Source organism: Bradysia coprophila, unplaced genomic scaffold, assembly GCF_014529535.1.
Source record: "Bradysia coprophila strain Holo2 unplaced genomic scaffold, BU_Bcop_v1 contig_211, whole genome shotgun sequence".
NCBI classification, from domain to species: domain Eukaryota; kingdom Metazoa; phylum Arthropoda; class Insecta; order Diptera; family Sciaridae; genus Bradysia; species Bradysia coprophila.
The window spans coordinates 226,695-240,720 of NW_023503474.1; the positions used below are offsets into that span (position 1 = coordinate 226,695).

At 39.5% G+C, this 14,026-nt stretch overlaps 3 protein-coding genes and 1 long non-coding RNA gene across 5 annotated transcripts in view; 1 reads left to right on the plus strand and 3 right to left on the minus strand.

Annotated features, from left to right (window-relative positions):
- Positions 1-11,808, minus strand: part of LOC119075445 (putative sodium-coupled neutral amino acid transporter 11) — a 33,250-nt gene extending 21,442 nt beyond the window's left edge. Inside the window, exon 1 of the mRNA XM_037181885.1 lies at positions 11,355-11,808. Coding sequence (XP_037037780.1) covers positions 11,355-11,411 — 57 coding nt within the window. The 5' untranslated portion in view covers positions 11,412-11,808. The remainder of the gene's footprint in view (positions 1-11,354) is intronic.
- LOC119075447 (brachyurin-like) lies at positions 66-1,249 on the plus strand. 2 transcript variants are annotated; one of them, XM_037181888.1, is made up of 5 exons: positions 66-197; positions 260-406; positions 495-636; positions 712-989; positions 1,058-1,249. In XM_037181888.1, exons 1-5 carry the CDS (start codon positions 134-136, stop codon positions 1,201-1,203), a joined length of 777 nt encoding a protein of 258 aa, XP_037037783.1. In that variant the 5' UTR covers positions 66-133; the 3' UTR covers positions 1,204-1,249. The 2 variants fall into 2 exon arrangements, with proteins under 2 accessions (XP_037037783.1, XP_037037782.1); XM_037181887.1 differs by having other exon boundaries at positions 100-197; positions 257-406.
- LOC119075446 lies at positions 4,330-6,018 on the minus strand. Its single transcript, XM_037181886.1, has 2 exons — positions 4,560-6,018; positions 4,330-4,526 (listed from the first exon to the last, which is right to left on the minus strand). The coding sequence occupies exons 1-2, from the start codon at positions 5,798-5,800 to the stop codon at positions 4,466-4,468; spliced, it is 1,302 nt and encodes a 433-aa protein (XP_037037781.1). The 5' UTR covers positions 5,801-6,018; the 3' UTR covers positions 4,330-4,465.
- A 527-nt stretch (positions 11,809-12,335) lies between the features above and the next one.
- Positions 12,336-13,013, minus strand: LOC119075448. The gene is made up of 2 exons (XR_005087400.1): positions 12,796-13,013; positions 12,336-12,644 (listed from the first exon to the last, which is right to left on the minus strand). It is a non-coding gene; the product is annotated as an uncharacterized LOC119075448 (long non-coding RNA).
- Between the last annotated feature and the right edge of the window lie 1,013 nt (positions 13,014-14,026).

Below are 14,026 nucleotides of genomic sequence, written 5' to 3' on the forward strand. Positions count from 1 at the left end.
TTTATTATCACACCCAACCAAATCAGGCCGTTACACATTTATCTTAAGATTCAGACATTTATCTTACCAACAAAATTAGAATTAAATTGCAAAAATCAAGTTCACTATTGATTAGACGGTTGGAAGCTCTGCAATGATGCTAAATCGATCGTACATTTTCCTGATTTTGCTGGCAACCACTTGTGCTTGGGGATCTCGTAATAAAATCATCGGACAGAGAAATGAGTTTGATTATTAAAGACGTGTGATTTTGCAGCAGCTAGAGCACGGTCTCGCACCATAAGTAGGATTGTTGGTGGTCGTCCTAGTCTACCCGGTGAATTTCCTCATCAAGTCTCACTGCGAACGCTTCAAGATGAATTCTACTGTGGCGGATCGATCATCGCTCAAAGTTGGAGTCTCAGTGGTATGAAACAATTCATTTTCTCTTATTGTTCGCTAAATGATGTGTCGTCTCGCTGGACTTATCTGTTCTACAATCTTTTACTGAAAAGCTGCACATTGCGTTTACGGTGAACCACAAAATGGAATTTTGGTAGTTGCTGGTACCATACACCTTGATGCTGGTGGAGCCAGACATCAATCGTTAAGATACATCATGCATCCTCTATACGATGATTACTCACTGGAATACGAGTAAATTGAAAATCTTAGATCTTACAGTGGCACTACCATTAACGACGAACAAAAAAATTTCTTGTCTTGAAACAGTGTCGTCGTCATACAGAATCAAGTTCCGTTCGTTTTCAATGCCGTCGTGGCTCCAATAAACTTAGGCTCCACCTTAATCGGTGGCGGACAAAATACCGTTGTTGCCGGATGGGGTGGAACTGGTCCCGATGGACCACCATGGCCGAATACATTGCAAGTGTTGAATGTCACCACGCTGACGAATCTAGATTGCATGTCACGTCATTCAGCTGAAAATGCTCCATACATATTCGATCAGAAGATTTGCACGTACGCTAACAACGCGGGTGTTTGTTTCGGTAACGTTTCGCTTTTAATGGTTTTGTTTTGTGGAATTCGAATCCAATTGGTTTAAATGACTTTCCAGGAGATTCTGGCGGAGCTTTACTTAGTGGAAACTCCGTGGTTGGAATCGTGTCATGGGGAGTCGGTGATTGCGGTGGACGTTATCCGGACGTATTCATTCGTGTTAATTACATGTATGATTGGATTAGGCAAACTATCAGCACATAAATCTTCCATATTCAGAGCGAAAACATTTTTTTATGTTTCACGTTGCATTATTGTTCTTGCCGTTGATGAGGCACGAGAAGTTGTTAAAACCTTAAGTTTTTCGACTTTTGATTGTCGGAACTCAGTTAATAACTTAAACTAAGTTCTGACACTTCTGGGTTGATCACGAAAGCAGCAAAAAATGTTTACTGGCTCCTCCATCCATCGACTCAGAAGAGAACGGTTTTCTCTTCGAAAAATTGTATACAGAAGAAATCCAAGGTAGATATTAAGAGGTAATGCAAAAGTTAAACATTAGCGAATTATAAGCAAAATGAAGTTTCATTCATTTAGCTCCGTTTTGAATAGCCTTCCGATGTTTTTTTGTTTTAAACTATCAAAAGACCTGTTAGCATCGTAACATTCGAAAATCCACAGATCGTCCACCAAAATAAATTTTAAAGCCTAGCCGGCCTCAGGAGTGACTTAATCTGTTCTTTCATAGCTCAAACCAGTTCACTCTCTTGTTTGTAACTATTTCGCTTATTGAACAAAGGCTATTGGGCATATTAAATCTCGGAATAGTTGGGGTTCACCTGAAAACTTCTTCATAATCTTGTATCAAAATCAGATAAATGATAACAGGTGGCGCTGCGGTCACCCCACAGAATGAATATGTCGAATGACGTTAAACAGCCAACACCCAAAACCTCAAAAGAAGAATAAATGACGCAATTCCGATCTTTTCCAACTTTCAAAACACCTGATATCGCTGTTGTTGACGCAAAAAACTTTGATGAAGAAAATTTTGACTGTAAAACTTTTCAACAAAAATTTTCCCGAAAAAATCTGCCTCGCGTGGCGATTGTACCAAGGCTGTATACTTTGGGGAGGTCACGCAGATACAGATACGCGGGTTACACACCACAGTTGATGATAAAATGGCCGATTTCATACAAAAATTCACCTACTCTGATGATTCTCGTCGCCTGGATGATGTGGTGAATTTTTTGTATATGTAAAGTCATCAGGAACACACTTCTCAGTAAATTTATCTGCCAAATCAAATGCCTCAAATTTTCAAATATGTGTGCGTGTACGATTGCATGTGTTGTGTGTTTTTATACACACCAAGAAACCATGACTCCTATCTTTGTTCCACAACTTTTCTTTCCCAATCATGTATAATAGCTTTTGAAAAATGTAAAGCAAGCGGCTTGACACAAGGTACTGGTCTAATTTTCGTGCTTTTTTCCTAGAATTTCGGAAATTTTCGAAATTTTTCAAGAATTTCAAGATTCCTGAAATCTGAGTTAAGATTGATCTGATCCGAACACTACCTGAAACCTAATTTTATAGTATCAACGAAGTGTAATATCACATACGCGCGGTGTTCGGATGTCAAAATTCTTAACTAGAAGAATAATTGAAAAATTCCCCCTCAAGTCCACTCTGACTTTTGGACCGCCGCTAGTTCTCGAGGTCGAAACAGCCTTCTTCTTCTCAATTCATTCACTAAACGTGAGCCCTGGGAAAGGGAAAAGCATTGGCTTTGTTTGTGAACTTATCTTCTGTTTTAGTCTAATAGCCTTGCGCTGTGGGTGAGTTCTAGTGTTGCATTTCGTCCGTTGCCAAATCGCAACGTTAAAAAACTTGGCAATAATAAAATAGAGTATATAGTGTGGTGACGTTATAATAAAGTGTTCCAGTTCGAGCCTAATAGAAATTATACCTAGAGAAGAAATGTCGAACAAAATTACGTAAAATATGTGGTCCCAACATGAAATACGAAATGTTTGGTAGTATGTGTTTGCCCTCTTAATTAAGTGGGCAAATTGAACTATCAAAAGCGTCAACGCGTACGTGTATTGGTATAACTTGTCTAAGATTCGAACAGTTACTACAGTTTTCGAACACCTAAGGTTGCGTATCACAGATGTGTAATAAATAACGAACTGGAAAACTGGAAAAGCTGATTTCGAATAACGATCATGACGAGTAGAAGCAGTGATAGTTCGAATCCTCACATCAGCAGAACCTGTAATTCTGAATACGTTTTCACGATTTGTTACGATTTTCGTGAATCTCAAAAATCGCGAAAATCACGAAATTTCACGAAGATTGAAGAAAACGTTTAAGCTGAATTCCTTTATGTTCGAAAATTGCCGACCTTGGCTCACTCATCCAAAAAAAAAGTTCTACGTTTTAATCATCCAAAAACGCGATAAGACCAATGGTTTGCTCATCCGTACACCATGTACATTTAAAACGTACAGTAAGTGTCATATAGACTTTGACGTTTATTTGTCTATTTTAAAATAGATCAAAGCTAATTAATGATTCGTAATGATACAATCATATCATATCATCTGTTTTTTAGTTTTGAAAAAATATTACAAACAAAAATAAAAAAAGAAACTTTTCAATGGATTTGAACCGGGTATCTCTCACACTCCAGACTAAGACTTTCCCGCTGAGCTAACAGGTTATTGAGAGAATCGAAGCGTATTTCGACTAGCTTCTAATTAACGGTTGAAAAGTAAAGTAACGTAAATAATTGATTGGCACAGTGGTGCTTTTTTAGTTTCAGATACGACGTATCAAAATGTAAGTTGAACTTCTAGATTTTGTAAAAATTTTATTTCTTATTTAAATATTTCCCGACTTGCAAATTTTACGAGCAACCTTTCATTTATCAATCAACTTGATCCGCCTCATCAGATCAAAGTTATGAATTCTTGATGTGGCTGCCCTCTGCGTAATTTCGAATCAAACCCGCGTCAGATTATTTTTTTTAACATTTTCATTTAATTTTTAATTCAACCAACAAAAATTATTGTTGTCTAAGAAAATAATTGAAAAAAGATACCTGAGGAGCGGAATATATAGAAATCACAATTGCAACTGAGACAGTTAAACTGTCACAAAATAAGTACGGATTAAATGTACAACAATGTACGAATAAAGTGTACATCAACGTACGGATAAAACCACCAAAAACGCGATAAGATCATTGGTTTACTCATCCGCAAATTTTACATACTAAACGTACTTTCTTCTGGTTACTCGTAGAAATTGGGCGATTTTAATGTACATCCAAAATTTCATTTTTTTGGGTGCTGAACTAATTTACAGATTGAAAATGTCCAGTCGGTTTACATGCATGTGAGATTTTATTGTTCATTTTTGGTTTCGATATTACTTATTCTAGGCGACTAGTGACTGAAAATGTTTTCCGGTTCTACGACCAATCCTACGATTAGATCACATGGATTCTTTCACGCTAAAAAGGTAAAATACACCAACTGAGGTTAATCCATTCGCGATTCGCTTCGCTCATTTCTGTGGCGACAGTGACCTCGCCGAGTGTACACAATTTGATTTGAGTATGTCCACGAGCGAGAGCCAGAATCGAATTGTATCCATCCAAGTCAAGCGGACCGTCAATTCCACATAATTGAATAAACTTTAGACAGCGCCCGCATTGCAACGCCTGTTTGATACTATCCACAGTGATTGAGTTTGCTGTACGAACAATTATCGACTCCAAAACAGGCAGATTCTCGGCTAATTGCACCAGCATTGCACCAGACATCTTCATCAAACTTAACGATTTCAGCATCTTAAGTCCCGCCAAACTGTCACCGATTCCATCGCCGGAATCACCGTAGATTGTCAAGTGCTTAAGCGGTACGTTGTTGATGGCAAAGTGGTCAAGCAAGTCTCGCAGCAACATTCTACCATCGAATGTAACATTCAGACTGGTCAGGTTTTGCAGACACCGGATCTGTATGTTATTGCGACAGAAAAAGTAGCTCAGCTCCATAGAGGGAAATCGTTTAACGAGATCATTTCGACAGTTCGGCGTCACATTGTAGCAATCGAACAATTCTAAACTGCGAATCTGATGGTTGTGCTCGAGGAATTCGATCAGGTCGTTGTCTGCAATGCCCATATGCTTGAAACGAACTTTTTCCAATTTCGGGAAATTTCTCTTGAGCCAAACCATCTCCTCGTTGTACACTTCGATACCAGACAAACGAATCTCTTCTAGGGCTGGGAAAGACGATTTATTCTCATCATCAAGATAAAACTGGTTGTGCCGTACGTCAGCAGTATCCAATGTTTTGAGATTTGTGCCGCAATATTCAATGATCGCCTGAAAAATTAGGCCGTCGTCTTCTCGGCGCAACAGTTCACCGTCGCTGTACAAGTCAATGTCGTAGTCGTACATACATTCATCATCGTCATTGTCCGTACGATATTCGTCAGCGGCTTCAGTACCACACCAAACGATTGAGTCGACCAAATGACCAAATTTCTGCAGTAGGACTGAATGACGTGTGTCCCGAATACTAAAACAACTCTCGTTACTGTGGTTGTTGCCGATGAACAGTTGTTTGCGATGTCTTGCAGTTGCAGTTGCATTTTCGGCGAATTGTTTGCTAACCTGAGCTAGGCTCAGGAAATCTTTTAAATTCTTCACTCGATGGAATATCTCTTGAATGCAGTCGCTGTTTAGTGGTACTGCGCTCAGCACGTTTTCATTTACATTCTCTTCGACGACGTTGTCTTTCGGTTGTGTGTTGTTCGCCAACAAACTCGGTTTGTTTTCCATCACACATTCGAAGTAAAGGTTAATTTTGGCTGAGGGTAGGACGGTCAGATCTGAAAGGAACTTACTTCGATTCCACAAATTTTTCAAAATATTTCTTTGATTTTGGGGTCTGTTCGAACACACTATAGGCTTCACTTTCCGAGTCAAACACCAAATGTTCAAATTTTCTTGGACTTAGCGGCTTGTTTACCTCTTCATTAGGCTATATTTGAAAACCATTCGAAAACAAACTTCTTTTCTTCTTTGGTTTCGCGTATGTCACGTCACATTCATTCACAGTCTGAACCATGTGTTAGTATTGTCAGTTCATAATCACTTCTTTTTGAACAAATTTACGTACGATCAACGCACTTCAAGCATGAGTGATCATAGTGGTCAGATGCAGAAAGTACTCTATTTTGTATGAAATGGTTATACGTTTGTTTGATACACTGTCCAGGTGTCAGTACTCTATTTAGATAACCGCTAACTCATGCTTGAATTGCATTGGTACGATTCATGTAGCCCATTTGTGTCATTTAGAAGGTTTACACCATTTTCGGCGTTACAAATGTGCATTTTCTCGGCTATGAGTCGTTGAAAATAGTTCGGAATGTGGTCTAATATAGCCGAACGAATACTGCTGGTGTCGTCTATTTTTAGAACAAAAGAAGAATAACTTAATTCTTGAAAAAATGGATTTTTTGGAATTTTGAAAGTTCGTAACGATTGGGATGGTGTGCTGTTATCAAAATCAAAACTGTGGTCTTCTTTGACAGCGTGAGGAATTGAGTCGTTCGTCTCAATTAATTTCTTTTGTTTGATATCTATGCTTCGCACATCTATTCTTAAGCCATTGTTTTGTTTGACATACCCAAGTGGCCTCACAGTCCAGACAAGTCATTCTACGTATCACCTTCGATTTCATGTCCTTCGGAACAGGATACTTCGTTCTCAAGAAAACATTGCCAACGTTATTTTCGGATTTGCAGCCCATGCCATATCAATTTTTTTTTTCAAATATAGCCAGGTGAAGAGGTGGCGCCACAGGAAAATTTTGATTCCACCGCCTTTGTGATCAACTCGAAAACGAGCTCGAAAATGTCTTAACCTGTTCTTTCAGAACCTTGACCAGAATTTTGACACTGTAAAAAAATGTGTACAAATTTTTCTTACACACTCGTCCTCTATTTGACAGCTGTCATTCGAAGCACAAAGTGCGTTGGTTCAACAGATGCCACTATTTTCTTTATTCAAAAAATGTGAATAGATCATTTTCATTATACGGTACTTGTCAACGTAACCCCACTTAATTTTTCGTCAAGTAGTCCTTAACCTCAATCAATTGATGTTAATTGCGTTCAATTTACTGATTTTTATATGAAAATCGTTCGTTCAATTCATTCGATATTTTTCAACATGTCTGACAGTTGGGATCGTGTCTGACGTTTACAAGGTCATGAAAATATTGTCCTGAAATTTCGACGACATGAGTATCGGCGACTTCATGAAGAAACGGCGAGTAGTCGCCGTTTCTTCAGGAAGTCACTGTTTCTTCAGGAAGTCACCGTTTCTTCAGGAAGTCGTCGTTTCTTCTCGTCGTTTCTTCAGGAAGTCACAGTTTCTTCAGGATGTCGCCGTTTTTGGTAAAAAGTGGCGACTTTCTGTAGAAACGATGACTTCCTGAAGAAACGACGGGAAGAAACGGTGAATTTATTAGAAATGACAAGTTCCTGAAGAAACGGAGACGGAAGTTTCTTGTCGTTTTTTCAGGAACTCACCGTTTCTTTTCATCGTTTCTTCAGGAAGTCGCCGTTTCTTCTTGTCGTTTCTTCAGGAAGTGAACGATTTCGAAGAAGTGGTGACATTCTAAAAAACTGTGACTTTCTGAAGAAGTGAGACCGAAGAACCACAAAAAAACAATTAGAACATTTCCCTATAACACAGGCCACACAAATCGACGAGCTGCTGAAGTGGAGCCAGGCGAAAGTTTGGCAAGAAAGTTGTCCATAAATTCAGCATGTATACTGAAGTTACAGACAAATTACCTGACAACTGCTTTTTGATACATTTCGTAAAAGGATGAATTCCCTATGGCTGAACAAATAGCTGTATTTTATCCTTATGTGACTAAAAGAAATTTGCTAACCATAGGCAATTTACCCTTTTACGAAATACATCGAAAACGCGATTTATTCAACCATATGGAACTCATCCTTTTACAAAATGTATCAAAAACCAGTTGTCAGGTACTTTGGCCGGCGCCCGGCTCGGCGTGTTAAAACGCTTTTTATGCGGCTAATTATTAGACGATGCGAGAGAAAAAAAATTAACTCCTAAGTTACCGACACCGTTCCGGCGCCCGGCTCGCATTGCGGCCCTCCGCTTCGCTCCGGGGCAATGGGCCGGATCGCTCGGCGTGTTAAAACGCTTTTTATGCGGCTAATTATTAGACGATGCGAGAAAAAAAAATTAACTCCCAAGTTACCGACACCGTTCCGGCGCCCGGCTCGCATTGCGGCCCTCCGCTTCGCTCCGGGGCAATGGGCCGGATCGCTCGGCGTGTTAAAACGCTTTTTATGCGGCTAATTATTAGACGATGCGAGAAAAAAAAATTAACTCCCAAGTTACCGACACCGTTCCGGCGCCCGGCTCGCATTGCGGCCCTCCGCTTCGCTCCGGGGCAATGGGCCGGATCGCTCGGCGTGTTAAAACGCTTTTTATGCGGCTAATTATTAGACGATGCGAGAGAAAAAAAATTAACTCCTAAGTTACCGACACCGTTCCGGCGCCCGGCTCGCATTGCGGCCCTCCGCTTCGCTCCGGGGCAATGGGCCGGATCGCTCGGCGTGTTAAAACGCTTTTTATGCGGCTAATTATTAGACGATGCGAGAAAAAAAAATTAACTCCCAAGTTACCGACACCGTTCCGGCGCCCGGCTCGCATTGCGGCCCTCCGCTTCGCTCCGGGGCAATGGGCCGGATCGCTCGGCGTGTTAAAACGCTTTTTATGCGGCTAATTATTAGACGATGCGAGAAAAAAAAAAATAACTCCCAAGTTACCGACACCGTTCCGGCGCCCGGCTCGCATTGCGGCCCTCCGCTTCGCTCCGGGGCAATGGGCCGGATCGCTCGGCGTGTTAAAACGCTTTTTATGTAAAATGAAAATTCATTTCGTAAAAAGATGCATTCTGTAAGGACGAACCAAACTCCTTTACGTTACAATTCGTAAAAGGATGTATTCTATAAGAACCAACAAAACGCCTTTACGGCGAGAAGAAAATTAGGAATCGAAATCGAAATTTCAGCTCAACTCAAAAATAAGCCTCTATACGTAGATTTAATTCATTTAAATTAAAATATGAACTGTTTATTTTATTTGCTTTAGTTGGTTGCAATCAGAGGCTGTTTCATCTCACTGTTTCTTCTGGAAGTCGTTGTTTCTTCTCGTCGTTTCTTCAGGAAGTCGACGGTTTCGAAGAAACAGCGACTTTCTGAAAAAACGGCGACATGTACTGACGCCTCTCCAGATTTTCTGAAGAAACGACGAGAAGAAACGACGACTTCCAGAAGAAACGGTGACTTCCTGAAGAAACAGTGACTTTCTGAAGAAACGGTGACTTCCTGGAGAAACGACGAGAAGAAACGGCGACTTTAGTGGCCGTTACTTCTCGTCGTTTCTTCAGGAAGTCACCGTATCTTCTCGTCGTTTCTTCAGGAAATCACCGTTTCTTCAGGAAGTCACCGATACTCATGTCGTCGAAATTTCAGGACAATCATGAAAATGATCTTTATCGGACGACATATGGGCGGAGGTAATGCCATATAGAACCGAATCGTTGCAAATCGACTAATGTCTGATGTACGCTGATTTCAAAAGCCTTTAGAGTTGTTACATAACAAATATTTTCTGATCAAACCTATCCTGTGTACGGAATTATTCGAGTATGGGAGTAGCAGAGGAATTGAGTTTATCTCAGTTTTTTTTTTATGTTTTCGTGCGTTTCGGGTGCTGAGGATCCGCTAGAAGTTCATCGGAATATTCTCATTTTTATCTACTTTTTCAACTACTCATGTCTTAGTGTGGATGAATTTTGTACCCAATAAGACCTTATTTGCCACCAAAAGTACACACTTCTAATGACACCACACACGACCTTTTACATCCTCCAGCAATTTCCATAAGATAAGTCCGTGTCTTCGGTTTTCAATCACAACCCATATAAAACCAAGACTGTAAACTATGGGGAGGTCACGCAGCTTGCCATTTTATTAGATACGCGGGGACACACCACTTCTGAAGATTTCACATATAAAAAAAAATCACCACATCGTCACGGCGCGGCGACGAGAATCGTCACAGGAGGTGATTTTTTGTATGAAATCCGCCATTTTATCTTCAACTGTTGTGTGTCACCCGCGTATCTGAATTTGTCGTCACAGGAGGTGAATTTGTGTTGTGTCACCCGACCCGCGTATCTGTATCTGCATGACCTCCCCAAATTTTACAGCCTTGTATAAAACCTCCACTTGAAAGTGTCAGATTTATTTATGCGCCAAGGGCAAATGTCCTTTAGGCTCATCAACTCTTTAAGATGAGTACACATTTCTTAAAAAAATATGTTTGAAAGATGACTGATAAATAGCATACGGTACATTGGCTGAAAAATGTTTGAAAAATCTGTGGAATTACAGTCCACAGCTACCAATTTATATTCCAATGGTATACAAATATGGTGCTGTTGGTAATTCTATTTCACCAAAGTTACCAACGGCGTAGAATGCTATTTTTCATTTCTTTTTCAACCATTTTTTAGGAACTGTATACTCGCCTTTAAATATGGATGGGTCCGTAAAATAGCGACAAGGATTTTACAGAACAACAAGACTAGAGTGTTGTAATGAGCACGGAAGAGTAAAACCAGGCAGCAGCAATTCATTTTTCGAATGTCAAATAAGGGACCTAGTACACCACGTATGAAAATGAACTCAAATGAACGTTGACATACATTGATTTCAAATTTTATTCGCAAAATATGAGGCCACTAGATAAATTCAGGTCCTTTGTCAAATCAAGCGCTCCTGCCTGGTTTTACTCTACCGTAGTCTAGTAGTCTAGTAGAATCAATGAAACGCCAACGAGAAAGATTATTGTTCGCTGCTACCAATGTGAATGAGTTGACTCAACGCACCGAGCGTTGTACGACATTAATCGTTTTAAATTTATTTACTAAAAAAAATGAGAACAAAAAACAAAGCCCAATCTTAGTCTACAATCCTTTTTGGCCCGTTCCCATACCCCCATTTCAACTTTATTTTACTCATAAAAATATTATCACGTTCGGTATACACTATGCAGCTCGTTGTGCAATCAAATAATTGTGCAATAAGCGAAAATTGAGTGGAACAAACAAAATTCGCTTGAATTTTTTTCGTTATTAAACTGTGACAAGGTCAAGAAAATTCACCCAGTCGATGGAACAAATAAACAAAAAAAATTCTCACTTTCATGCAACAGATCGCAAATGAATTTACAGTGACTATTAAGGTCAAAAAAAATATAATAAATTCTGCACCTGTCTCTGAAGGATATAGCTAAACTCTGTTGCTGTATTTCGTCGACCTTCATCCATATCGCAAAATTTGTTTGCCAATAACGCCACTCACTCAACAAACAACACCAGAGAATTATGTTATTCAATTCCACCGAATAAATGGGATTTATATTTCGATTTCTAACAAAACACTTAACCCGTTTCCACTTGAACCGATCCGTTTCTTTTTAACTTGTATTTTCTGCCAAGGAACGGTATCCCACTTTAAAGCTCACACCGCTCACACACAAAAAACAAAATTTATTTCAACTTTAACGTGACGAACGGACACACAACAAAAACATCCAACGATATGATGCGATCTGCAATACGTTTTCTGAACGACCATCCATCAAAGGTTGAAACCACTCTCGCTCTGGGTTGTATCGGTTGGTTGACGGACGAATGCTGGTGATGATATGGAAAAGAATGCGGAAAATGGGTAAAAACATGGAATGGACGAAAAATGATAATAGGCAAGACACCATGGTAAGCATGTATGGTGTATCGTAAGGGTATACACGGTGGTGGAGTAAACAAGGTCAAAATTAGGCGCATGCCTATGCTGCGATGATCGATACAGACATCATCCACGTGGATTGGGGAATTATGTTTCTCCAACCTGTGCTCGAATGGCATATAGCGGCTGACTCGATGGTGTATGTTATCTGTGTGCACGGCAGAGTTGGTTTATATTATGCACATCTACAGGGCGAACAGTAAAATTTCTGAAGTAAGGTTTGTGATACTTGTTGCACTTGTTCAGTAAGGGTGTCGATAACGAAGTTTGATAGGACTGAGATGGAATAGTTGCAGCCGAATCACTGTGTCGAGCATTAGAAGTATTACTGATGTCTTGATAAATAGTCGACCACAACGAGAAGTAAAGGACTAGCATGTCCTTAGCAGTCTAGCATGTCGATGCATAAGTAGAAACGGTGCATTTCAAACCAAAAATGTTTCTTTCCAGAAATTATTTTATTTACCCACGCACGTACTACATTTACATTTTATTGATTCAACCTTGACGGTGCGCCCGAAGATAGTCAGTACGCTGTTGACCAGTACCAAATTTACTAAATTGATCCTTTGCCCGGGCCCACTCTTCCGGATTTCTTCCATTGCCCACATAGCGACCAGCGTGATACGCTCCGTGAATTGCGGGACGAGCGAAATTTTCGTAGATCATGTTCCCGCCAAATCGGCTATCGAGCCTATCTGAAAAACCGCGGTGTGATGTGTTGTCTGGATCGAGATCTGGCGCTGGTGCAGCTGTTGTGAAAATATTGAAATTAATATGACGAAAAAATGTTTAATGAAGCTTGGGAGACGTGCTGAAACGACAATGTACTAACACACTCTAATCCCAAAGGTTTGAGTCAATGATAAAATGTAAAAAAATGATAAATCGTTAGGTCCTTACCAATAGCAATTGATACAGAACACACCACAACCAATAATTGAAAAGCAACAAATTTGGCCATTCTGTGAATTTTTGTTTGGTTTACTTAATTAACTGTACGGACTCAACTGAGACTGAGATATATTGAAAACTGATTGTTGATTGAAACGAACAATCCGCTTTATATACAGTCCAGAGATTCACCATTCTGTATCACTTTATTTGTGACGCAAATTTAACACATTTCGGTGATGCCCCATGAAATTGTTGATATTTTTTTGGTGCTGCCGAGGTGATATTTCGTAATGAGAGCAAAGAAGCAAAGCAAAACAAAACATAAATTTCTTATCGCATTTTGTATTTAGCGTGCAGCGTGCTATTCATTCTCTTCTTTATACTTTCCATTCATCTTCTATTAAAGAAAATCAGTGTGGACTTCCCCATAGAAAAAAAATTTTTTTGAATTGTATGGGTGAATATAATATAGATTCTCGGGGTTTCACCAAAAATGCTTTAACTTAGTCGAAATGGTCGAAATTGCATTTAAAGGCGAGTACACAGTTTGTGAAAAATGACTGAAAAATCGACCCTCTGCAAAATGATTGAAAAATTTCGGCGCCACGTTTTGAATGTGCGAACTTCAACTTTATTAGTTAATATTTCGCATCCCAGAACGAAAAGGAAATATTTTCAACTAATAACTAACCAATAAATCACATAAAACAGAAACTTTAATTCGTACATTTAAAACTTCGCGCCACAATTTTTCAATCATTTTGCAGAGTGTCGACTTTTCAGTCATTTTTCAACTCTTTTTCACGAACTGCGTACTCATCTTAAAGTATAGTTTCCACTTAAAAGGAGCATTCCGTTTAGCCTCCGTCTACATGTCATGTACTCATGTAAACGGAGGCTAAACGGAGTGCTCTTTTTAAGTGGAAACTATACTTAACAGTGGACAAAGGGTGGGCAGTATCTTAGCTTTTCAAAATGTAAAAGCCAACAAATTGAGAACTTTTACAACAATACAAAGTATATAAACAAAGAATTTAATAAGCAGATAAGCGAATCACCAAAAATAGGGAGCCCAACGTTTCGGTGAATATTGAGCATTATGATGAAAGAAAAGCAAATTCGTTGACAAGTACCCCAAGGCAACTTATAATTAAATGGTCTTCGGTTATCTCGCTCTGGTCATAACACTATACGATTTGTTAAGGTACATACGTGACGTTAGGCATAATTAGTTATT